This window comes from Olea europaea, chromosome 4 (assembly GCF_002742605.1).
Source record: "Olea europaea var. sylvestris chromosome 4, O_europaea_v1, whole genome shotgun sequence".
NCBI lineage: Eukaryota > Viridiplantae > Streptophyta > Magnoliopsida > Lamiales > Oleaceae > Olea > Olea europaea.
The window spans coordinates 3,709,143-3,736,407 of record NC_036240.1 but is presented as its reverse complement, the minus strand read 5'-3'; the positions used below and the strand labels follow the sequence as shown (position 1 = coordinate 3,736,407).

At 32.6% G+C, this 27,265-nt stretch overlaps 3 protein-coding genes across 8 annotated transcripts; all 3 read right to left on the bottom strand.

Annotated features, from left to right (window-relative positions):
* Positions 1-147: 147 nt before the first annotated feature.
* LOC111393334 (monothiol glutaredoxin-S10-like) lies at positions 148-4,830 on the bottom strand. 6 transcript variants are annotated; one of them, XR_002702391.1, is made up of 6 exons: positions 4,420-4,830; positions 4,222-4,295; positions 3,353-3,427; positions 2,918-2,944; positions 1,300-1,510; positions 148-817 (listed from the first exon to the last, which is right to left on the bottom strand). XR_002702391.1 is itself a non-coding variant. In XM_023018828.1 (5 exons), exons 1-5 carry the CDS (start codon positions 4,722-4,724, stop codon positions 1,489-1,491), a joined length of 510 nt encoding a protein of 169 aa, XP_022874596.1. In that variant the 5' UTR covers positions 4,725-4,830; the 3' UTR covers positions 716-1,488. The 6 variants fall into 6 exon arrangements, 3 of the variants coding, with proteins under 3 accessions (XP_022874596.1, XP_022874593.1, XP_022874594.1); XR_002702390.1 differs by having other exon boundaries at positions 148-735; XR_002702392.1 differs by lacking the exon at positions 2,918-2,944 and having other exon boundaries at positions 148-735.
* A 9,468-nt stretch (positions 4,831-14,298) lies between these two features.
* Positions 14,299-19,834, bottom strand: LOC111393332 (ABC transporter F family member 4). The gene is made up of 3 exons (XM_023018824.1): positions 19,683-19,834; positions 15,445-17,647; positions 14,299-14,567 (listed from the first exon to the last, which is right to left on the bottom strand). The coding sequence occupies exon 2, from the start codon at positions 17,637-17,639 to the stop codon at positions 15,462-15,464; it is 2,178 nt and encodes a 725-aa protein (XP_022874592.1). The 5' UTR covers positions 17,640-17,647; positions 19,683-19,834; the 3' UTR covers positions 14,299-14,567; positions 15,445-15,461.
* A 1,552-nt stretch (positions 19,835-21,386) lies between these two features.
* Positions 21,387-22,957, bottom strand: LOC111394048 (probable indole-3-pyruvate monooxygenase YUCCA9). The gene is made up of 3 exons (XM_023019831.1): positions 22,319-22,957; positions 21,870-22,241; positions 21,387-21,762 (listed from the first exon to the last, which is right to left on the bottom strand). Exons 1-3 carry the CDS (start codon positions 22,955-22,957, stop codon positions 21,538-21,540), a joined length of 1,236 nt encoding a protein of 411 aa, XP_022875599.1. The 3' UTR covers positions 21,387-21,537.
* Positions 22,958-27,265: the final 4,308 nt, after the last annotated feature.

The following is a 27,265-nucleotide window of genomic DNA, read 5'->3' as shown; positions in this document are numbered from 1 at the left end:
CCGATCCACTACAAAATTAAGGATTCTACAGTTTAAAGTTTATTTGAAATTCGAAATTTCACAACATTTCAAGATTCTTGAACATTTCACAACAGATAATAGAAGAGCATGATCTAGGTGACGAGAAATTTTTCAGTGAGAATAGCATAGTAATGAATGGCAGATATATAAAATGAAGTGAGTTAAGAACTGGTGGGAAAAAATTATGGAAGCATATGACTTTCCTAGCCTCAGTTCTTAGGTTAAGAACTTCAAGGAACATCCTGTTATCAAAGATAATCTTCAGGATCGAAATGAAATGTTGGCATATTAAAAGCACAAAAGAGATATATTGCAGTTCACTTTCTCGACAGTCATTATGATCTGTTCTTCAGGTCTACATCTTGATACACTTGCAGCATCTGTGCTATAAAGGATTGAACAGCGCTGAACAATAGTAATGAAGAAATAGAATCTAAAATCTTGTTCGTCACAATATAATGTATAGTACTATGGATCAAATAAACACTTACTGGTCCTCACATCATCGTCTCCTGATGTTCTACTGGTTTGCAGATCAGCAGCAAGACTGCCCTGGCTTCCATGGTAGAGCTCAATCTCTTGCTTTTACTCGGCTTCTAGTCTACCTTTTAGTTTCTACACAAAAGGACCTGTCCAACCATTTTCCATCTTGCACTTGGCGAACATATAGAACATTAGCTTATTGTTATCTGTCTATTCCTCTATTCTTGAAACCTGATATTTAAGAACTTGGTTTATTTCTGAAGGTAGGCAGTGGCACCTATATCTGGTCGTAAATCAATCACAGCTAGGACTTCTAACGAACAACAAGAGAAAGAAGAATGTGAAAGGGCAACCTTTTTTCATAAAATGTAAATTTACCCTTTTTTTTTTTTTGCATAAATGCAGGTTAAGGGACTGCCAATAATGGCATAATGAAGTTCAAATAATCTAATTCCAAGAATATAACAACTTGCAATATATTAGTGTGAAAAGTCATCAATTGGATAATTAGAACTCTTGCAGTGAGGCAAACTAAGCCCTGCAACTGCTTGAAAATGCATTAATTAACAGATGAATCTAAAACTTATTGAACTGAGGTTGACTGGCTAACAATCTTACAGTCAAACCCTAGTAATTGTCATTCACAAGTGTCCTTCCATAAACAAAACATATGGTTCACTTCACAAGCAAGAGCTGGTAACATGCAACATCCGGTGGGAAAAAAATAAAATAAAATAAAAAATTAGAGTTGAGAATGAGCATTTCAAATACTTGAGAGTTTGAGAATGTACTCACAACAGAATGAATTTATAAGCAAAGTTGCATCTTGAAAAAGATACAAGTGTCGTATCTCATAAAGTATCAATGAATTCTAGGAGGACTCAAGGGAGCTGAGGGGGAAAAACTGTAAAGTGATTTTAAGCTCAGTGCTAGATCTGCATCTTAGTGGCACCAGCTTCTGATAGCAATGGTCGAAGATCTCCTTTACGGTGTAACTTGACAGTATCTACAGCATGAAAAAATAAGAAAGAAAAGGATATTTCGTGTTAGAAACCGTGATTAATGTATTGTTAGGTTCAATCATTCATATGATCAATGAGTTTTTATGAGTTCAAAATAAAGTACTACAGGACTGCAACCAGACCAGTGGATTGAATGTCCATTATTAAGAAACAACATTTATTTCCCAGTCCCAAATTGAAATTTGCTTGACTTTGCTCTGCAATTAATAAAGCATGCCAAATACAACTTTGCTTACGGTTTTCACCTCAACTATCAATAATTACATCTCCTAATGGAGGTTGTTATACACTTAATAGTGATACTTACAACATTTTGGAAATAAAACACTTCAAAATAATGAAGGCATAATAGAAATCTAGAAAACTACTATTTGACACAAGAACATTGAGGGACAAACTGAAATTGAGAAACGAAAATTCAATTTGGGAGAAAGAGCTGTGAAAATTGACTATAGCTGAGATTTAAATGTTTTGATGGATTTGCAGTAAAACGAGGATTAGAAATGAGTATATATATGAGTATTTCAAGGTAAGTGTTATTGAAGTTAAATTGTGGAAAANGATTTGCAGTAAAACGAGGATTAGAAATGAGTATATATATGAGTATTTCAAGGTAAGTGTTATTGAAGTTAAATTGTGGAAAAATGTATTGAGATGGCTTGAACATGTAGCTGATAAAATGGAACCCAAGAAGGATCTATATAGATAACCCTAGAGTCTAGACAAGCATATGATACGAATGTGCTAAATCAAGACATATGTAATTTTTTCATTTGGAGATTGAGGAATTCTCTATTCCTTTTACGAATATTTTGGTAGTCCGGCATCATATTATTTTTTAACATAAAAAGATACTGAAAATTGGAAATTGAAAACCATATTTCATCCAGGAAAATGTGAATAATAGAACATAAAAGATTATGTTGCAAGAAACCTATTAAAAGATGGAGCAAGTCAAAGGAAAATTTTGAAAAATTTAAGAAACTCGTCTACAATAACCAGTCGACTTACAAAGATAGGATATAAACAACTATAAAGTGGCATAAAAATTATTATTTTCCAGAGCACATGGGTAATAACTATTTTGATATTAATGTACTATTATTTAACAATTTTTCACTCATAAAATTTGCACATATAATGTGTAGCCAAGTATTCAAATTTACTAGCAATTGTCATCTCAAATAATCTATACTGATTTCGGCGACGGTCCTCAACATGAAAAGCTTTGTGTTTTTTTTTTTTTTTTTTTTTTAACATCGAAGTAAGAAGTTATTTGCTGAAACTATAGCATAAGAAGTTGAGAAGAAATTTTTCGTTTTTTTTTTGGAGAAACTATACTTAGAAGTCAAATTCAATATCATAAGGATGAGCACTGTCAGAAAAAACACCTGTGCAACCACCAATGTGTTTGCCACCTGCCCATGAGAAACAAATATTAGTTGTAATACTCTTCTCAATCATATTTGATAGAAGGGTAACTTTGAAGCTAAAATTGTGTGAAATTAAAACTTAGTCTTATTTTTTTAACCCAAAAAAAAAAAAAACACATAACATCTCTCAATCGGCAACCAGATGTCTTTCAACCTATTACCAACGGAACAGTTTGCAACAACATATCAGGTCAATTACATCTCTTTGTGATACGATGATATAAAGATCTAGCCTATATCTAGGGCTTTTCAAGGAACATAGTTATTAGTTAGTAACTTGCAAGTTAAGCAAATAGCATAAAGTTATAGTGCATAGAAAAGTGAAATTATATATGTTAAAAGCTCTAAATTAATGTGTCACAGAAGCGTAAAGCATTTTTAAATGCTTCTTACCAATAAAAACATTTGGAACAGTATGTTGTCCAGTTAACCTCACCAGAGTCTTCTGCAGTTGTGGTCCTTGGGGACCTGAAAAATGAGAAAAATTTCTTATAATGGATGTTCATTGAGTTAAAGGTGGAAATTAGGTCTCACACCTGATTTCATATGTCTTTTCCAACAAAATCAGTTATAAGATCTGTCTCTTTACGAATAAGGATTAAACAACATAAAATCAGCATGGTTCCCAAGAAAAAGAATTCAAGCAACCAACCCCTAATTTGTCTATAATAATTCTCACTTTTTTGTAGTTGTATTAGAAAAACTAAGCATTTTCATATTTTAGAACTCCTAATAAAGTCTAATAACAGACCAATTTTGCTTGAAGCAATTTTGTTTAAAAAAAGATCTAATTTTTAAACAAAAGCCAGTGTTCAATGTCTTTTTTTCTTTTTATTCTCTATATAAAAAATTTAGAAATCAGTTAGAAAATTGAAGTTAGACAAGAATATCTGAATAACCAACTAAAACTTAAAAAACCATCATATATGTAGGAAACGTGGTTCAAGATCGGTTTGGCTTTGATCCATGGGGAACTCATTTTCCAAATAACATCAATATTATCAAAGAACAGCAGTTTACCTCTTCATTTCTATAATACAGACACTATGAATAAGGTGTTTTTGCTGTGATCAACCCGGACTACAACTCAGCGATTGCACATATATACAACAATCAATAAATGGCAGTTACGCCCGGAATGTTTAGAGCCGTGCAAGTGTTCTCCCGAAACCACATCACATCCGACCAAAATTTGCAATGTTCTATGCACAAATACGCGCACTAATAGGATTTATGAAGAAAAGAAAAAAAATTAAACTTACCCATTTGGTCCAATTCAATAACGAGCGGCTCCACGCCAAGCCTCTTAAACAATGATTTCACCTCCGAAGAGTACCTAAGCCACAAAATTCAAACAAATCCCTCTTCAAATCTCTTGGAAACAATTTAAATATGACAAAAAATGGAATCCATTACACAATTTGCTTAAAAAAAAATAAAAAATATCAGTGAGCACTTACGAGCACCAAGTTTTGGAGTAAACAACAACTGGATTCTCAATCACAGTCTTCTTCACACTTTCCTCCAATCGGGACCCAAATGAGCTAGATGACATGGACCGAATATTAATAAACCCCCAATTTCTCGATATGGCTTTACCGGACATTGTTCCGCCACCAACGTCACAGTGAAACGTGAAAGTTGTAACACAATTGGGAAGCTGGGTAAGAGTGGGAATTCGACTTTGAAGAAAGCTAGTAGAGGATAGAGAAAGTGAATTGAATCTCCCAATGGTGAATTGAGGCATGAAAACCATTAACGCCATTTTTTTGCTGTTAATTTTATGTTATCGAAGCCGTTTTTGGCAACTTTACCGCTTCCTCTCGCCAATGCTGCTTGGGCAGCTGCGCTGCTCACATTATTCATTTGTGATGGCGTCACATTTACTTATGCCCTGTTTGACCCCCATGTTTTTCAAATTTTAATAGTTAGAATAATATTTTTTTTAAATATGTGGTTGAAAAAGAATGAAAAGTTTTTTATTTACGTGTAATATTATTTTATGAAAAATTATGTGATTAAAAATAGGAAAGAAAAAAAGAATAAGAATGAGAATGAGAGCCAAACGGGGGCTAAAAATTAATTGTATTCAATTGACACTTTCACTGACTTTTTGAGATTTAAAAAATTTCGAAATACTCAATATAAACTTTTTAAAACTCTCAAAAACTAATATATTTAATTTAGACTTTTATAAATTTTTAAGAAATCTCTAAAAGTTACGACGTGTTCAATTGAGACTTTTAAAAATTTTCTAAAAATTACGTATATTCAATTAAAATTTTTTAGAAGTTTCTATAAATTTTAAGGTATTTAAATTTTAATAACTTCTAGAAATTTTTATAAAATTCTTTGGAGTACTAGCTTTTAAACAAAAGTACTCATATAAAATCTCACAATTTGTCTTTCATTAATCACAAAATTTTGGGAGATTTTCACAAATATATATATATATATATATATATATATATATATATTTTCAATCTTTCTTTCCTTTTTCCCTCTAGAACATTAAAAGTATGATTAAAATTTGTTTTTTTTCTATTGATTATATTTATTTCCATTTATCTTTCTCTCTCTCATTCTTATTTATTTTTATTTTCTATGAAAAAATTAAATTGAATTCTTATAACTTCTTTTTCATTTATTTTTTGTGAAAAATATCTTTTTTTATTAAATTCTAAAATTTTATATGAAAAATCTATAATTAAATTCAAATATATTGATTTTATTTATTTATTTTTAAAAGTATATTATATTGATAATATTAAATATTAAATTTATTATTTATCATATATATGTAAAATTTTGATTATTATTTATTTAATTAAGGTCTTAAATTTTTATTCTTTCAATTTTTTTAATTATATGGGAAGAAGTAGGTGAAGGAAAAGGGAAATTATAGAAACCAACACCTCGTATGTTATAATTTTACACCACGTGAATTTTATTTTAAATGAAAGTTTTTTGAATTCTACAAAAATCTATAAAAAATTTAAAATGAAAGTTCATAGAAGTTTACGAAAAATTTTCATTAATTTCATACAAATCTATAAAAGATCCAAAAATTCACAAAAGTCATCAATTAAAAAAAGTCCATCAAAATCTTCAAAAGTCCTAATTGAATACCCCCCCCCCCTCTCATTCTAACCGTGGAAGCTATAAAATTATTAAGGATTTAATTTTTTTTTTTTGGAATAATTGTAATAGAGGCCTCATATCTTTAAAATATTAGCAAATTTTTTTCAAACCTTTAATTTGTTGCAATCATCACCTCAAATCTTTTGAGACATTGCGGTAGAAGCCCTTTTGGATAATTTCCATCCAAATGTCTGTTGGATGATTAAGAAATTTGACTTTGATGATATTTTTAATAGTTTTAAAAAGGTAAAATAGTAACTTTTCATTTACTACATTAAAATAAGTTAAAAATTAAATTCGAAAAAGAACAAAATAAAGAACCTGAGTCCCTATTCATCTCCCTCTCTCCGCTTCTCTACCCCGTCCCATCCCATCTCACTCCTTAAATCAAACCAAATCGCCATCTTCCACAGCTATCACCACTCGACGCTACTGTCGGTGACGGCAACTTTCCCAACCATTTCATCTTCTTCCCCAATCCCGTCCTACCTCTATCCGCACCCATTTCATCTTCTTCCACAACTCTATGCTTTTTCCCCCCTTTTCTTTCTCGCTTTTTAGACAATCAAAGTAGCCAACATTAGAAAGATTTTCTTTGTTTGAGTACACTGTCTCTTTCTTTAGGAAATTTCAGGTTGACATTATAGTTTCTTTGGTAGGATTGAAAATCAAACTATTGCAGCCTCTATGCATTTGAATTGGGAAACAAATTCAAGCAATGCTATCACTCTGGGATTTAAAAATGGCTATATGGAGAAAATGAATTAATTGTAAGTGACCACAAATTATATTCTAGTACTTCGATGAAATCATTTTTCAAGGTTAATCGCCTGTGAAAAGTTGAGAGATTCAGTTGGAAATGCAGGTTCTATCGCACATTTTGTTGAGACAGTGTGTGAAAACAAATCATAGTGGAAGATATTACAGAGATTATGAGGACAAAAGATTGTAGTTGGAGGTGGGGATTGGTAGAGGATAGGGTTGTGGAAGAAGATGAACAGTCACCTTATTTTTTATTTTTAATAAATAATTACTTTTTTGCCCCTTTTAAAATATAACATATATGGTCAAACTTAAATTTTGGGTCAATTGACAAAAAAATGGATGGAAACTGTCTAAAAAGGCTTCTACTGCAATGTTTTGAAATGTTTGAGATGATGGTTGCAACAAATTATAGGTTTGAAAAAAGTCTACTATTGTTTTAAAGGTTTGGGGCTTCTACTGCAATTATTCCTTTTTTATTGATGCAAACGTACGTAACAATTAAAATTACAGAATTCACATCAAATTATATCAAACCCAAGAAAGTCAAGAATTAACATTTGAAAAAAGCTCGACCTAATAAATTATTAATCAAAAGAATCAAGACAATCGCAAAAAATATCTTGGCCAGTGATCACAAAACTTACGAATTTTACTTGAATCGTTGAACACCACAAGAAATTAATCCTTAATTAATTTGAAAATTCATTCAATGAAGAACGAGCAGAAAGCAAATATGCCTTACAATAATATGTCTCACAATAATATGTCTCAAACTATGTGTTTTACAATGAAAAGTGTGAATCATATATATAGGTAATTTATAAAAACCTTAGTTAAAATGGAATTAAATTTAAAAAAATATCAAAAGATACCAAAAAAATAGAGTTTTTACTAAAATATGAGATTACAAGAAAATTTAAAAAGCCACGCCCTGGATAACTCTATGAGGCCGCATAAGCTAAACCGAGCAATTGCATAGGCCAACATGAAATTTGGTTTTTAGTCTCGATATGTATCTATGCAATCACATGCATAGAGACACTATGCGGTTGCATAGGGTAACTCCTAGACTCCTTCCTTCACTACTTGAATCAAGTTGATCTATCGTGTTTTTTCTTCTGAGCCCAACATGAAATTTGTCTCTTTGCTTGTTGTGAACGATGTTTCGTTCACTGTAACTTAAACAAATAATCCCATGACTTCTTTGGCCTTCTTGGCTCAGGACCTAATCATTGGTCCTTCATCCTCAACCAATGGGTCCTTGTCGTTGCTAACCTTCGTACCATGAATCTCATCATCTATTATGGTCTAATTAAATAAATAAATAAATAATTAATTAAATCTATGTTAAAATATATTAAAATTTTAGTGGAATTTGACTTTAAAGTTTGAGCAAATCCAACTTCTAATTAAAGAGAATCTACTGGATTAAAAACAAATAATAAATTAAGAGTATCGCTATTTCCATCCACAATATTTATATATCTATCTCATTCTAAGTTTATCCCAATTAAAATTTATAGCTATGCTACATGTGGGGTCCACTCCCATGTGACAGCCCCGTACAGACCTTGCGCAAATGGGTCTATGCAAGGAGCTTTTTTCTAAAATTTAAGCCTTTGTTTGTTAACCATTTTATTTCATTATTTTTTTTACAGTACTTATTTTCAACCACAAATTCTTCATTAAAATAATAATACACATAAATAAATAAAAAATTCTTCCTTTTAAAACTCACATTTCAATATCAATTACTATTCAATAATACACTTTTTCAAATTAAAGGGCACAAATAGGGCCTTAAAATTACTATTTACATCTACATCTACATCATATTTAAATATTATCTTTATTAAGGTCCCGTTTGATAACCATTTTGTAAAAATGAGAATGAAAAATATAGTCGTTATGGAATCCACACAAAATATAGAAAGTCAAAGATGATTGCTTAATGTGATGAATAACGATCATAATTTTCATTTTTATGGCAAAAGAATGGGAATGAAACAGGGGCTAAATTCATTCATTTAAATAATAGACATCCACACCACTTTTATATATTCATCTCTAAACGCAAATCTAGTTGAGATTTGCTGTCCAAAATAGACCGTCCAATTGCTATCCATCCAACTATTCATTGATATATTATTTTAAATTAACGTCCTACTTTTCTCTCACCGTTACTTGTGCTTTCAAATATGTATAAAATGATGTATCAATAAATTATTGCTAGACAGCACGTTGAACGATAACAAATCTCAACTCATTTAAATCTATTCCAATTACTGTGTGAGTTCACTGATGACTCGACTTTCTGCACTTCCCCTTCTTCCTTGAAAGCGGCTCAGGCTCCGACTTAATTTCACTCTTTGATGAATCGCTACTCAAATGTTTTCGAACCAGACCTTAATTTATTATCCTCTTTGTTCTCTTTTTCTTCTTCAGCTTTCCTTGTAATTTCATTCTCAGATTCCAAATCCGAAAATTAGTTTGGTTCCCTAGGAAGACTAGGAGTAGAATTCTAAATTCAGTTCAAGAGCAATTTTATTTCTTTCTGGCACTTAAGCCTCCTGAACTCTTCAAAAAGATTTTCAATTCTTAATTATAGAAATTAATTTATATCATCTAGATCTCCAATACAAATGCAAGATTGGAATGTTTTTATCTGTTATAATAATAATTAGTGAGAATTATTATTACTTGTCGCTTAGTCAATCAAGTGAAATCATACAAAGGAGATATGATTTTGAAATATTTTGTTTTCTAGCCTTTTAAACTATTCACAAATTTAACCTATCATCTCTCCACGTGAAGCAATGTTTACAATGATATAGAATCATATGTCCCCACCCATCCTAATGGATAATTTGTTGGATTTTTTTTTTATTTTACCGTGCAATAATTTATATTCAAAATAATCTTTTTGCAACGAATAAACAATTGGACAAAATTTTGACTTATATTATGAACGGAATAAAATAGAATGATAATGGTCGAGACAAGAGTTTGACTCTTTCTTCTTAAGACAATAATGTCTCGCTTGGATGCTAATGATTTTTCGACACTTGTTTCCCCAAATAAAATTATCACGTCACATAAGAGGAGTACTCTAAATCACATAGACAATCGAACCTACTTATGTATTAAACCCTATTTATATTAGACTTGACTCCAAATAAATGTAAAGTTTTGAAGTAAATATGCATTAGTATAATAATGCAATCATGAAGTGAATGGATGAATGAAAATAAACACATAGGATCTGCATATAAATGTTGAAAATGTTTGTCTCCAAGCACACGACCTATGAAAGAGAAACAACTATTGAGATTAGTTTCTATATTTGAAAAGACACGTCTATTGAAAATAATAATGCTAACAGTCGCAATCCTCCATATAGAAAAGTATACATTTTCGGCCAAATAATTTCTAGAATAATTCACAATATTCTACATAATTTTCAACAATTCAAGTATTTAAGTGACTTCAAATTGGTTTAATTTTTCATTCACCAAATAACAATTTTCACTTAAACAATTAAGAATTGATAAAAACCAATTTCATATACAAATTTTCAACAATCCCCATGCAAATGATTATGCAGACGCTAAAAAGATTTCAAGCGGAAAAGCTATTGACTCTGGATGTGTACCTTATGGGTTTGACCTTTCCATAATGAAATACTATCGGATATACTTGGCTAATCGTGAACGCGATGTTTTGAATTTTCAGCCGTTGATGTAAACCAAAACAATAGTATTTACATAATAACTTCACTAACATTTTCGAGTTCTCACCGTTGCGTTCATTTTGGCCTAAATAACGCTTGAGTTTCATAAACGTTTTAGAGAATTCAAGCCTGAAACATTCTCATATAAAGTGATCTCACTTCATACTTATATAGGTGATCTCCTATTAAGAGTACCTGCCATACCCCTACTTGGTTTGTCTAAGATATAGAAATCATTAAAAGTATAACTTAAATAAAACTTTATGCAAATAACATTTTTCTTTTCATAGGTATAGCTAGGAATTTAACTCCAAGTGCTCATTGAATCTTCATAGTTAAGTTGTCCTATTAAACCAAGATTTTGGGATCTTCAGTCAACAAGATTGGGTTACTATAACAAATATTCTTACATAGTAGACTTTAAGCATATTCCCTTTAATATGATGTATACTTGATCTCTTGGTAAATCTCTTAATGGATCCACGAGTTTGAACTAATGAGATCAAGTTCTTGTAATATTATATCTATGACACATATTTATAGACTTACGATTACAAGTGACTCGGTATCTTATTGAACGATTCACACAAATTGTCATCAACAAAGAAATTCTCTCATGAAGCCACGTGCTTCTCATTGGCTTTATCTAAAGCTATATTGTCCACCAATATATTTGTAGGATTTCTAACATATTATTGCACTAGTCAAACATTTAACTAGTGGATTTCAAACCATGGGTATTCCACTTACATTGAACCAATATCAACTACAATGTAATTTAACTTATTAATATTCTTCAAAATATCTCAATAATTACTATTGCATATCCCAAACAAATGTAATAATCAACTTTTGTCCCATTTTAACCATTTCTAATTTAGGCATGACACGTATGTGAATCATCCTGATACATCTAAAATTAGTATAAGGATTTTCTACCTTTTCACATTCATAGAATAAATTTCTATGACTTATAAGGTGTAAGAAAATGTAAATTTTAAAATAAGTTACTCTCACAATTCCTCAATGAGATATACATGTGCAACTAGTAATGTTGCATCCACACATCTTAAACTTTCAATATAAGTTCGCAAGAATTAATAATAATCCCCACATATTTAGGTTATTCTTGAACTTAGAGTTCATCAACTTTTTAAAGTCAATTCGTTCATATCAAATGATTCGTAAAAGTCCAAATACTTTCAAATTTGCGATCATCAACTCACAAATAACCCAAATGAAAAGACAATTTCATTCGAAATTGCATCCCATCACGTTCTTCAATCAAACTATCTTTAATTTGATAATACAAATTGACCAAAGTCAAGACATGGACCAACAATGCTTTCAAAGCATAATTGAAGAAGGCTAAACATCTTGATGCTTAAGAATTGCAACTTCGTTGAATGTAAGCAACTTATTAATCTTGTGGCATTTCACGAGATGTTGCATCATTTCATTTCAAACAATAAGGCATTTCCTCGCCTTATTTATCATATAATTTTGAAAAATGAATAAACACAAAACAAATTAACTATTGGAATCCAAGTCTTATATGGCAATTGCATTCCTAAATTCATGGACCAAAATCACATTTTGTCATAGTACGTAAACACACTCCAATTGTGCAATGTTAATAACCTGATAATATAATATTATCTTCACTTTGCACAAATCATCTTACATAATTTCATCAAATTAATTGAGGCTATCATCATTACGCAGGAATTATATCAACCAAAGTTAGTGTAATATTCAAAAAGATAAGTGGGCGCACATTTCATGAAAAATAGGCAAACTTAAAATGAATAGATAGACTCGTTGGTAATTACCATGAAGAAGAAATGGCACAATTAGCATAGCCCCATAATAATAATAAAAAAGAAGAAGACATGAATAAAACTGCATAGCACCGATTGAAGTTGAGAATTGCATAATGTAGAAATTTTCAACAGCCTATAAAACTGGTATTGATTTAAACCTGTCCATTAAGTAGTCTAGACATTTAGAATTCCATGACAACCTCTTTTTTATTGAAGTGATTTCTCGAAAGCTCATAACCTTTCACTTCAGAGAATATAATAAGCACATTATCGTCTTAAAATTGTTGAAAAAAAATTGATTTTATCATGCAATAATTTATATTCAATTTTTTTTATTTTTTATTTATTTTTTATTTTTTTGCAATGAATAAATAGTTGGACAGAATTCCAACTTACATAATGAATGGAATAAAATAGAATGATAATAGCTTAAGCAAGAATTTGACTATTTCTTCTTAAGAAGATAATGCCCACAAAGGTGCTAACGATTTTTTGGCACTTGTCTCCCAAGATAAATGCAGAATTTTGAAGTAAATATATATTAGTATCATTCAATCACGAAGTGAATGAATGAATGAAAACAATCACGTAGAGTCCATGTATAAATGTTGAAAAAATTTGTCTCAAAAGACACAATATATGGAAGAGATACAACTATTGTAATTAGTCTCTATATTTGACAAGACACATTTATTGAAAAATAATAATGCCAAAAGTCACAATCTTCCATATGGAAAAACACACAATTTCAACCAAATAATTTATAGAATATTCCATAATATTTATGTAATTTCCAACAATTCAGGTATTTAAGTAACTTAAATTTGACTTAATTTCCATTCACCAAATAATAATTTCCACATAAATAATTAAGAATTGATCAAAACCTATTTCATATACAAACGTCCACCAATAATTAGTGTGATGTCTTTTTCTTACAATTATTCAAAACTTACATGAACGAGCGAAAAAAATGTGGAATATCAGAGCACCTCCGTGAACCCTGTTTGAAAAAAAAAAAAAAAAAGAGGGCATATGTGTATACAATGACAATTGTGCATGCATGAATACGATTGTTCAAACATCTGCCTTTGGCATCTAGAGAATTATTATACATGTACATCAAGTTCACACACTAGTATATATAATCCCCAAGTGGTATTTCATCATCGATTAATGGAAAAAAAAAAAAAACTGTTTTTTCACACTTCAATGATAAAATGTCACTTGACCATTATGTAAACCCAGATGTATTTGTAACATAACCCACATAAAAATTTAGATACTGCATACATAATAACAATTTATATTGGGTGGAGCATCCATGACGTCGTCCGGTTCCCACCTACACTATGTCCATAATTGCAAAGTTTCGATAGGTCAAGCTATATTGTGTTGGGGCTGAAAATTTTAATGTTGTTATGAAAGAAGTTGTGGAATGTTATCATAATCATCGATGGCTGTAAATTCATTTGAGTAAAATAATGAATGCAAAAAATTAATAATAATAATAACTAAAAAAATAATTCAAAAGAATTTAATGAAAAGAGATATTAATGAATGACTTTAAAGTGATAAATTTTTATTTAATTTTATACGTATATTTAATTAAATTTATGTAAGGTTGAAAATGTAATATAATTAAAAGTGGTTGTATATATAAAAATAGTGAATGTAAATAACGATTTATTCTCCATTTAAATCAATACTAATAGAAATTATTTTTTAAATGTAGTGAACATTGAATCTTTTTGTTCTAATTTAAAATATTTTAAATAAAAACTGGCTAAATATAGAAACAACATTGCCACTACTTCACTAAATAATTTGGACATATTTTAAATTATTAATCGAATAATAAGCATTTTAAAAATCTTAAATTATTAAACTAACTAAATATGCCTTACTATATAACAAAAAGTACCAATATATCAAAATACAGTTTCTATATTCATTTTTGTTTATACGAAATTATGTAATAAAAAATATAGCACGGGCAGGATTGCACCAATTTTCACTCGTCGGCCATGGAGGCTTTGTCTAGCCCCCACCCATTTTGACACCTCTACAAGTTACACAGTTTTGACGCCACTTTGATTCAGAAACTGCAAGTAACCTTCTTTTAAACAAAGTGCTATATAAATTTTCCCTGAAAAAAGAATAAAAAGTAATAACAGTATTAGTCCCTAAATAATTTAACAATCAAGTGGCTCTAATTTCAGTGGGACCACTAGCAGAAATCAATACATGCTAATTGTTGATATCAGGCTATATTATGCAGACTGTGGAGTACGGACGTCAGATACTTGATGGCATGTTTGGTAGGGAAGGTTCGACATATTTAAATGGGGGTTTGTAATGAATAAAAAGAAGTTAAATCCCATTCATTATTCTATCATGGGTCAAGTACTCGCAAATACAAGTACCTATAAGAACACAAAATCAAAGACGAGGATATCCATCTCTTCCTATATCGTCCCAGTCCCGTCAAGCCATATTGCCCAATATATATAAAATGCAGATAAAAATACTCTCCTAGAATGGAGAACCCAGAGAGATCAAAATAGCCATATTGCCCAATATATATAAAATGCAGATAAAAATACTCTCCTAGAATGGAACACCCAGAGATCAAAATTTTCAAAAATTACTGATGAACAAGTACAAACAATCAACAGAAACTCGAAAGAGGCAACCTATCCATCGATTTATCAACTATCAAAGAATGAATATATGATATAAAAAGGAAGACAATATTTGATTATCTACTTCACAAGTTCCAGATGATAGAAACATGAATATCTTTTCAGCTCAGTCAAGAAAAAAGGAAATAGATGAAACTAGAAATAATTAAAAATGATTTTGCTTACAACTTACAAGCTGAAATGACAACTAAAAGAAAGTTGGTTATTTGTAAAATTAAAACTAAAACAGATGGCGGCAATTACACTAGCGAAAATTCAATTGCTTATATAATATTGTTAAAATAAACGATAGAAAAATATTATTTATCAGAAATATTATACCTGGAATACATATCACGTTAAGCGTCAACTTCTTGTCTGATCTCCTTGATAAGCTCCTCCTTGTACTCCTCGAATGAGCCTGGGAAGGTCTCAACTGTGCCATTGTCAACCAGCCATATTTCACTTTTTTCTTCATCTTCACAAACACGCGATATAAGTCTAGAATCATGACTGACTAGAACAACTCCCCCAGTGAACTCGTCAAGTGCATCTGCCAGTGCATCAATGCTCTGCATATCTAAATGATTTGTTGGCTCGTCTAACAGCAGAATGTGTGGTTTAGACATGGAAATGGAAGTGAAGACCACCCGGGCTTTCTGCCCTCCAGACAATTTGGCAATTGGGGTTAGGTGGTTATGGCTGGGGAGTCCAAACTTTCCAAGCTTTGCACGAACTGCCTCCTGTTTACTGAGTCCCTCTTGATCAGGATGAAGACGGAGAAGATATTGAACTGGTGTTTCATTCATTATTAGTAGATCCACAAAGTGTTGCGAGTATCTACCAATCCTCAATTTCTGACTCCTCCGCACTTCACCCTCTGTTGGAACCAAGTCACCAGCAAGAAGGTTGAGCAAGGTAGACTTCCCAGCTCCGTTGGGCCCAACAATAGCAACACGAGTCCCCATATCAATGCCAACATCCACATTGGAGAGTTTAAAATCCTCTCGGTTTGGATAACTGAAACTAACTTCAATTAGCTGCAGAAGTGGAGGAGTTAGCTCAGTGGGTTCAGGAAAATGGAACTCCACAGTATAATCTCGCCATTTCTGAGGTGCCTCTTGCATGGGCTCATCTTCATCAACCTTTCCCTTAGACCTGTTCTTAGATGCTTCCTTGGCAGCAGCAAATTTTGCTCGATCCTTAACCTTCTCCTGCTGAGCACGATTACCCGACCTCCTAGCAGCCTTCACCTGCTTGTCATAAATTTCAAACTTCTTGTTCATCTCTTTACGACGCTGCTCATATCCACTTTCAAAATCGTCGAAATTTCCGCGATAGAAATGGAGTTTCATGTCATGAAGATGAATAATTTCATTGCAAACAGTATTAAGAAAATCCCGATCATGTGAAACAACAACAAGGGTTTTCTTCCAGCGGGTCAAGTACTCTTCTAACCAGAGAACAGCTCTCAGGTCAAGATGATTAGTGGGTTCATCCAGTAACAACAGAGTTGGCTGAACAAAAAGTGCCCTGGCCAAAGAAATTCTCATCCTCCAACCACCACTAAAGGACTTAGTAGCACGGCCCTGCATCTTTGTAGTGAAACCCAATCCAGCAAGAATTTTCGAAGCCTGAGCCTCTGCAGCATCTGAACCCAGCAGCTGCAACTTTTCATATAATTCAGCAAGCTTCTCACCCACGTCATCCCCATCATGATCATCATCTTCATTCTCTTCTTTGGTGTCAGCAGATATATTTTGCAAAGATGCAACCTCTTGTCGAATCTTGACAAGTTCTTCATTGGCTGAAACAACTGCTTGAAGTGCTGTTCTATCATCACCAACGACCTCTTGTTCAACCAAAAGTACATCTATGTTTTTAGGTACCGGTATCTTTCTCCAAGCAAGGAGTTTCAATAGGGTAGACTTACCCATCCCATTTGGTCCAACCAATCCATACCTCTTGCCATGAGATATCTTCACCGATGCATTCTTCAAGAGTTCCTTGCCGCGAGCAGACACAGAGAAGTTATCAATTGTTATATCTTTGACATTGGCATCGGCATCGTCTTGTCCATCAAGAGTAGAAGCCCGGCTACCAATTACAACAGTAAAAGCATCACGATCATCCTTGAGGGCCTCCCGTTTGGCTAGCTCAGCAGCTTGTAAGGCAAACATATCCTTCTTCTCTCGTTTCTTCAACTCTTTGTCACTTGCGGCGATTTCAAGAGGCTTTCCATCACTTCTATTATGCCTGCTTGGCTGCTTGTGAACCTCGTTCTGTTGTTGCTCTTCCTCAACATCATCTTCATCATCGGAAGGAGGGAGATCAATATCATCAGTATACGATGATGCTTTTGGAGGTGCTTTGGATTTTGGCTTGTTAGAAGTAGAGCTTGACATAGAAGACCCTTTCCTTGATTTATCAGACTTCTCGTCCATGCTGGCAAGTATTGCAGAGACCGAGAGCTTCTCTTTACTGCTCGATTTGGCTTTTGTATTATTTCCAGCATCATCCGGTTTTTTCTTTCCCATTGCGGCGGCTAATCAGTCACAACAAACGGTCAACAGAGAATGTTGTGATGGCACGTTAAAAATCAGACAAGTGCTCTTCAATATGCTGAAACTAAACTGTTTAAATGTGCAAGACCACACCTCAAAATACACACACAACACAGAAAAGGTAAAATCTATCGACCTAAATTTTGGCATGTGACGCATAAGAAAATATTTTATTCTTTCTTCGAATAATGAGAGTGGATATTATCATCATACAAGTAAAAGCAGAATAAGTAGTCAGCAGACATGAAATAGATAACAGTGAAGAAAAAAATCAATTAGACTCCAATTTACGTTGGCTTCCAGCTAGACTATCTTGAGAGGAAAGTGATAAAGCAAGATCAGTTTTCCAGCTGGCAACTAAAAGATTACAATTGAATAGTTCATAATTCTACGAAAAAATGACATTAACATGAACCAATCTCAACCACTTCCAGAAGTATATTCAGCCTGAATTTTCTGCCATCTGCCTGGGTTCGTGAATGCACCACATGCCTAAATTTTCCATGCGGGACTTTACTACTTAGGTTATGTTTGATTGTAAGTTTGCATTGCCTAGAATTTATTTTCATGGAAATTGTTGATTAAATGTGTTTGATTGATTTAATTTTCAACCTTAAAAATGTTATACTTGCTCATTTTTAATTGATGAATAGATGAGAGAGAGAGAGCGAGAGAATTACTTCGAAAATAAAAACTTACCCTCTCTAAAGAGGATGTTTTCCTTGTTTTCAAAGAAAATATAATCATGTGACTAAAAGTAGAAAAACATTTTCCATGAAAAAAATATCAATCAAACAGCACAAAAGTAAAAATTTGGATGGAAAAATAATATTTTTCATGAAAAATATTGTCAATCAAATGCACCCTTAGTTATTTAGAAATTTGAAGATATACAGGTTTTTCGCTCCTACTGCCTAAAATAAAAAATAAAAAAAATTCCCTCCCATCTAGTGCCAGATTAGTTTCTAAAACATAGATTGCACTTGGTCCTCTAGTTTTTATGGCAAAGACAGGAAATTCTCCAATTCTATCCAAACCAAGGATTTGGAACTCGTGGAATTTTCCAATAAATATATAGATTACAGTAACTTATTTATCATGTTTAACGAAATCCAAATTAGGCAATTCAATCCCTTGTCCTAACCCATGTTCAGTAATAGCCATAAAGTCTTCACAGAAGTTGCAGTGTATCATCTCACACACCTCAGAATTATTTATTCAGTTCTTAGACAGCTTCCAGTTTTACATTTCTTAAGCAAACTGATAAATACACAAAGAAGCACCTTTAATTTAATTATTCGGCTAAAAGTTTCGTTATGATTTGACCCCCAATTCCTCAAATTAAAGATAACTGGTAAACATCTAATATTAACATGTCCACTGCACAAAAGTTGATTTCTTGTATTACACGACACCAAAACAAAACAATTAGTAAGCCACCAAAATTGACACAAACGCCATAAAAATAAAAATATAAATAAATAAATAAAGGAACCGAAAAAAAAATAATAATAATTCATGCCCAAGGTCGAGAGAGTTGATATACAGCTAATATCAACCTGCACGCTACAGCACTACACAAAATTTGAGTTCTTGTATTCCTTGGGGAAAAGAAAATTATCATTAAGTTATCAAAATCAACATGAACACAATATAATCACAAACAAAATTCACAACGCCCAAACTTGGGTCAGTTGATATACAGCTAATATCAAATCAACATACTCGCTACACACAAAGCTAATTAGTTGTATTCCATGACAAAAACTCCAGAAAAAAAAATGGATAACATAATTAAGATACTAAAATCAACGAACACCATATAATCACACGCACAAAAAATTCCATAGGATAAAACTCGGAAAGGCCTATATACTAATAACAGCATGCCCACTTCACGAAAGTCAATTGCTGGTATTCCATGACAAATCGCGAAGGTAAAATCCAGAAACCATATAATTACTCGAGCAAAAAGAATTCGAATAAAAAAAAATTCAGAAGCAAAAATTCACGAACCTTTGAAGTGAATTCTATATTCTAAGATTTGCACAGTGAATTCAAGTAGAAGCTTAAATCGCCCTGATAGCCTGATCTCAATTAGAGGTGGTGAAATGTAATAGCCAGGGATTTTGGCATCTAGGGTTTCATTTATATACCATTGTAAATTTTACGGAAAGTCCTTTTATTGTAATTTCTAATTTCGTTTAAATAATAAATTATTACTCCAATTTTGTTTCTAATTTCCTTTAAATAATGCATTATTAATTTATATTGTGTTGCATGTGGCTTGGTTATGGGTCAGGGTTATGCTGCACCCACTGGGCTTCAAATAAAAAATAAACAATTATGGTGCGTTTGATTACAAATATGAAATTAAACTTTAAACAATTCAACTATCTAAAATTTATTTGTATGAAAATTATTATTAAATGAGTTTGATTTATTTAATTTTCAATCTAAAAAATATTACACTTGTACATTTTTTATTGGTGGGTAGATGAAAGAGAAAGAAATAGAGATGAATTTTCTAAAAAATAAAATCCTATTTTTTCTAAAAAAAATATTTTCCTTAATTTTGAAAAAAATATGGTCACGTTACTAAAAGTAAAAAAGTGACAATCAAATAACACAAAAGTGAGAATTATGGTGGAAAAAAACATTTTTATTTAAAGAAATTGACAACCAAACGCACCCTTATTGAATTTGAATCCTGGGTCGGGTTCAATTTTTGTAAACCCAACTTCGGCCCATGTATTTTTTTATTTTTTGCCTTTCTTAAATGTGTTTTGAATTATACATGAATATGCATTATGGTTTACGAGGAATTACTGGTTATTACAAACTTCATTCATCCATGAATCATGATTGATGTCAACTGGCAAGTTGATGATCATAGGATGGACCGTCTCAATTTATTGGAAAAGAAATTGTAGAAAGGGGAAGAAAATAATGATATGATTCGATTATAGAGACGGCTACTGTAATATTGACGTAAATGACCATACGACGATTAGAACTTGTACACATTCAAGTGTGCGACTGAAAGCTTCAGTGATGCGGAGTCAAATTCTAGAAAATTCATTAAAATGAATGAGAAACAACATTATCACTCTACTGTTGAATCCTTGTAATTTTTTTACATCTTTGTGATGGAAGAATGCTATCGTTTTGCTAATTATACGAATACAAAAACAAAGTAAAGATTATGTTAGAAAACTTATACTTGGCTATCTAATCTTAGTTTTTGTCATTTAATTCTATCTAAAAGTAGCTCGTAAAAAAATGAATATTTAAATACTAACTCGATAGTATAAATTGGGTTTACATCCCCCTCTTACTCCTCTATTTATTATTATTATTATTTTTTATTGAGATCATGAATAACACCTTTTTCTAGTTCTGCACAAGATATATTGTAATTATTCATTACTATTCCCTTCTTTTGCGATACGTCTCTCTTATTTTTTTTGAGGAACGGGAATAGTTTTGTTGTTTGATAGACATTTTTCCATGCACTATAGGCTAAAATAACATGAAACTTCAGCTTATAAGAAGTTGTGCAAATTTACAAATGTAGAAGAAATGACATTTTTCCCATTGGAATTGATACAACTCTACATATAATTTGCGGTAAAAATGAAAAGGAAAAAGCCTCATCATTCAAGTACACACAAAATGCCCACAAACATCACAATTGGGCTTTCTTGGAGAGGGCTAATCTTAATGCTATCTGATTTCTTTGTATACATCATTAATAGTCGAACTTGACAACACCAGACAAGATTAAAGAACAAGAAGTTAACATCTCATCTGTGTCTGAAAGAAAGAAAGAAAGAATAGAAATAATAAGAAAACCTCGAGGCTCGCCCGATCAAAATGTCGAAATGCATCTTCTATGAGTAGGGACTTTTTGTTTTTTCTGATTCAAATCTTCTTTCCAAACTTTGCCAATATCTTTTGATATTTTCATTGCATCAGCAGATGCACCAGATAGCCCTCTCATTGTAAATCCAACTGCATATAATCCTTCTTTTCCTTTCCATCCATTCGGAAATGGGGCCTTTGGGAATCCATTCTTGGAGAAGAATTCACTTTCCTAAAACAATGAAAAAACAAATCAGCTTTATATTTAAGAATCGAATTTCTTAAAATTTACAAACTTTCATAGTGTGACTGAATCCAAAACTGGAAACTTTTTCTCACCTGTAGCCAGTATGGAACATTGCTGCGATATCCAGTAGCCATAACAACTGCATCAATTTCGAGCTTTTCACCATTAACAAACTCTACCATTCCACATGAGAACTTCTTGATTCCAGGGACCACTTTGATTTCCCTGGATTTAATTTTTTCAAGTGCACCTATGTCTAGAACAGGAGTTTTTCCCTGTGTGTTCTTTAGCTCCAATGGACCGACAGACGGGCGTTTCAGTCCGCATTTCTCAATGTTTCCAAGAATCATCCATGCCAAAACTAGCAAAATCTTGTCAACAAGCCAAAGTGGTAGCCACTTTAGCATAGACATCGCCAGTTCAAATGTTGATTTCCCAAATACTTCTCTTGGCAATACATGAACCTGGAAAAATACCCAAAACCTCATTAGAAATTTTTCTTGGGAGAAAATGGACGACTTTGTTTGTATAAATTACTCACCGAACTTCGAACAACCATTGAAGGTTTAGCATCATGGTGGCAAAGATCAAGAGACACTTCCATGCCTGAATTTCCACATCCCACGACAACAACTCTCTTCCCTCTGAAATTTTCACCAGATTTATAATCACATGCATGAATTACATCCCCTCCAAAGTTCTGCAATCCTTCAATTTCAGGCACGACTCGTTCGGCATTCTCCCCAGTTGCCACCACCAGCCATTGGCAAATGTACTCAACCTCACATCCATTTGGATAAATAGTCTTAACTCTCCACAATTTACAAGCCTCGTCGTACTTAGCAGACTCAACAGTTTCATTAAACTGTGGGTTGATATCAAAATGCCTAGCATAAGATTCCAAGTATTCAATGAATTGCTTCTTGTTGGGGTACTCGGGATAATGATCAGGAAATGGGAATTTAGGCAATTGGCAGAATTGTTTGGGGAGATGAAGTTTCAGGCGATCATAAGTACATTTTTGCCACAAAGAAGCAATGCAATCAGCTCTGTCAAGAATCACAAATGGCACAGCCTGTTCTTTAAGGCCAGCTGCCACAGCCAAACCTGAAGGTCCTGCCCCAACAATTACAGGGCCGTTAACCCAAACACATCTTCCAGTATCTGAAAAACTAAACATTTTTATTTTGCAAATTTTGGTACAAGAATTCTGAGTTTGTTGTTTTCACTGGTTTTCTTAAGTTTAAGGAATTGTGTAAGACAAAAGAAGAGGTTGAATTTGTTTTGAGGAGAGGAGGGACGGAGGAGCTTAAATAGAAGTAACTGCCCATGACTTAAAGAAGGTCCATGTGATAGAAGATGGGAAATTAATGAGGGGGTCATTATCAAATCATAAGCCAAAGTCCTCGGGTTTTTCTAAGTCTAGGTTTATTATTATGATAATTGTCGCTACGGTCTCTAATCTTTTACTTTTTTTATCGACTTTATCCCAACTTTCAGTTTGTATCTACGAAGATCCCTAACCTTTAGTAAATTAGCAGTTGGGGTCCAAAAAAATTAAAACCAACCATTTGCCATTAGTTGACGAAAACAGATAAATTTGACAAAATTTCAAAGGGCAAAATAGTAAATCTACAATTTTAATAAAAAAAATTAAATAAAAAAGAAAAATAAAAAAATTACATCTACTTTTCTTGTATTCTTCCCACCCCATCTTAACCAAAAATAGGGAAAACCATCCCACCATCACAGCCACCCCTCATCGGCTGCGCCACCTTCGAACACGTTACCGACTTTCACTTCATCTCCACCTCTCAAACTCCCTCTTTTCTCACTGTCATTCACTTATCTCCCTCATTACTTCTCTAAAATTTCACCTAGACTCGTTGCTCCATTGCCACTTTCGTCCCATCCTAGACGGCCTTCAACCTTCCAACACTACACAATTCAAGAAAGAGAGAAAGCCCAAATGCAAAGGAGGCTGAAAAAACAAATAGAAGCTAAAAGCTCTAACCCAGAATCAAAACCTTCCGTTGGGACCGAATGGCCACGCGCTACACTTCCTGCACCCACCATGGACTGGGTTCCTTTCAGAACACCTTGTTGGGAATCTACTTAACATGCGTAGCGGAAAATTAAAATAATTTTCGATTCCCATCGGGATTCATCTTTGCGTTTAGATCAGAATTGTGATAAAAGATGTACCTTTAAAATTCTGCAAACCTTTTGCCATTCTTTTCGTTCCAGCAACTTCAATCTGTTATCCACAGCTGTCCAATTGTCCAGCCTCTAACGATGATCCACATAGAGAATAAGATTGCAGGATTAGGGTTTTCTTCTTATGCTAACAAGAATAATGAATTCTCTACAGATATTGAAAATTCTAGTCATATTTATATAAGCCCGAATGGGCTTGACCTGACTCGGTCCAATATTTAATTAACCCATTTAATTAAATTCGATCCGTGAATTAATTAATCCAATTAATAAATTCAGGCTTATAAATAAGCAAATCCAACGATTGTTAAATTAATTAATTGACAAATTGCGATATTCCAATTTTCTTTTGTGTGCGACCCATCAGGTTCCCGATCACGATGCATAACGATGCGAAAACTCATTTTGATATAATCAAAATTAATAAATTAAAACACCATTTTAATTTATCACCAATTCACACTCGCCGTCCCAGATTGACATTTAACAATGTGTCAGGACAATACATGTGACGAAAAATGTCACGTGATATGACAACCAAACTCGTTCGTTTACCGTGAAACTGTAATCCCTTTATCAATATGATCCGATCAATTATGAAATATGGAAGTGTGTCAATCTCGATTATTGATCATATCTTTCACTCCACTATTAAGTCAATATAAGTCGAAAACTCCTTTGGCCAAGGATTTCGTCATTGATTTAATTGAATGAAATGCAGATAATAATTTCTTACTATCTAAGGATGACGAATCCTCTTTTGGTCATTCACAACTTTCATACGATTCTTGACATATCCGAACGATATCGTATTAGCGGTCTTTGGCAGAGCAACATCCAACACCGTCAAAACATGACTGTACTCATATAAGGTACTATGACGACCTCAAGTCAAAGGGTCAATCCCACTACCGAACGTTAGAGATTAACCACTGACACTCAGATAGTTATCCATGTGGAATCTCTATGCGGGTCTCCAATGTTTTGTTTTATAACAAAACATCTACGTATTCATTCATGTGTCACCACACTTTAGCCTGTGAGATCAGCTACTTACTTCACAAGTAAGAAATGCCACATGTGATGGTCTATCCGTAATAACGATATCCGAATTTCGTTATTACTTACAACCATGGACGATTTAAAATTCAATCACATGTAATTTGTATCTCACAATCACAACTCCTTGTAATTAGCAAATTATGAAAATTTGAATCTACGGACTCTATTATTTAATTTAATTATATATTAATTAAATAATAGATCTGTCATTAAATTACATTAATTATATATTAAAAATATTTATGTCCAAGATTGATTGGATTTAGGGCATAACACTTACAAACTCCCACTTGCACTAGATCCAATCACTTATGTATCCAATATCATAAGAGTCTACATAACGATCATGTTTATACTACGACAACTCTTTGTTAGTGGATCTGCAATATTGTCAAATGTGGAAACTCGTTCTTCTCTTTAGTCATTTCTATGTATTATCTCTCTGATAAGATTATACTGTCTTAATATATATTTGAATCATTGATGAGACCTTTGTTTTTTCGCTTTCGCGATGACTCTATTGTCATTACAATACAATGGTATGTGATCAACAATATTAGGAACTACTTCAAGTTCATTAATGAACATTTTGATCCACATTACAACTCTTTGTTGCTTCTGAAGCAATCATATATTAGGTTTTCGCTATTGAATCAACGATTGTTTCATATTTGAAACTTTTTCTACACACCGTTTAAGAGTGAACCAATTTCTCCATATAAAATTTTCTCAAGATTTTATCTATATAGATTGGAATGAGTTAAACAATTTTCTAGATCTATCTCTATAGATCAAGTTGTTTTCTCATATTGTTCATAAATAAATACTTTAATGATTGAAATATAGGGATGTCGTTTCCTATAATATTAGAAATGCGACAATGCTTTTATTATCTTCTTGTAAACACACAATTCGTCGTCATATTTGATAAAATCAAACATTTTGATTTTTCCATTAAATTTAAAATTCCAGCTCCAAGAGACTTGTTTTCACCCATAGTCACGGTATGCAACTAATGCAATTAAAATTCGAATGAACTTCAGCATGGTTACAGGCGAAAGGTTTCGTCAAGGTCAACACTTAACCTTTTGCTACTAACCTTACTTTATATGTATGGATATTTCCATCCATGTCAACATTTTTATTGTAAACTATTTACAACCTACGAGTTTTATCTCATCAGGAGGGTCGATCAAGGTCCAAACCTTGTTCACACACGTCGAGTTCATCTCGAATTTTATGAAAACCCTAATTATGTTTATATAAGCCCGAACAGGCTTGGTCTGACCCGGTTCAATTTTTAAGTAACCCATTTAATTAAATTCGGTCCGTAAATTAATTAATCCAACCATTAATTAATTTATCTAACGATTGTTAAATTAATTAACTGACAAATTATAATCTTCCAATTCTTTTTTGTGTGCAACCCATCAGGCTCCCGATTACGATGCCGAACAATATGAAATATTATTTTGATCTAATCAAAATTGATAAATTAAAACACTCTTTTAATTTATCACTAATTTACACTCGACGTCCCAAATTGACATCTAGCAATCTGTTAGGACAATACATGTGATGAGAAATGTCACGTGGTATGCCAAAACCAAACTCGTTCGTTTACTGTGAAACTGTAATCCCTTCGTTAGTATGATCCGATCAATTATAAAATATGGAAGTGTGTCAATCTCGATTATTGATCATATCTTTCACTCCACCATTAAGTCAATATAAGTCAAAAACTCATTTTCGACTTATGAGTACACATTGACCAATGATTTCGTTATCGACTTAATTGAATGAAATGCAGACCATAATTCCTTACTATCTAAGAGTGACGAATCCTTTATTGGTCATTCACAACCTTCATATGATTCTTGACAACTCGAACAATGTCATATTAGCGGCCTTTGACAGAGCAACATCCAATACCGCCAAAGTATGACTGTCCTCATATAAGGTACTATGACGACCTCAAATCAAAGGATCAATCCCACTACAGAACGTTAGAGATTAACCACTGACACTCAGATAGTTATCCATGTGAAATCTCTAGGCGGGTCTCCAATGTTTTGTTCTATAACAAAACATCCACGTGTCCATTCAAGTGTCACCACACTTTAACTTGTGAGATCGGCTACTTACTTCACAAGTAAGAAATGACACACGTGATGGTCTTATTCGTAATAATGATGTCCGTATTTCGTTA

Coding starts and splice junctions, on each gene's coding strand:
- LOC111394048 (XM_023019831.1), bottom strand. CDS start 22,957: ATGTTTAGTTTTTCAGATACTGGAAGATGTGTTTGGGTTAACGGCCCT. Junction 22,242..22,318: donor CAATGGTTGTTCGAAGTTCG/GTGAGTAATTTA, acceptor GTATTTTTCCAG/GTTCATGTATTGCCAAGAGA. Junction 21,763..21,869: donor ATGTTCCATACTGGCTACAG/GTGAGAAAAAGT, acceptor TCATTGTTTTAG/GAAAGTGAATTCTTCTCCAA.
- LOC111393334 (XM_023018825.1), bottom strand. CDS start 4,724: ATGGCGTTAATGGTTTTCATGCCTCAATTCACCATTGGGAGATTCAAT. Junction 4,296..4,419: donor TACTCCAAAACTTGGTGCTC/GTAAGTGCTCAC, acceptor TTTGTGGCTTAG/GTACTCTTCGGAGGTGAAAT. Junction 2,945..3,352: donor TGTTCCAAATGTTTTTATTG/GTAAGAAGCATT, acceptor TCTCATGGGCAG/GTGGCAAACACATTGGTGGT.
- LOC111393332 (XM_023018824.1), bottom strand. CDS start 17,639: ATGGGAAAGAAAAAACCGGATGATGCTGGAAATAATACAAAAGCCAAA.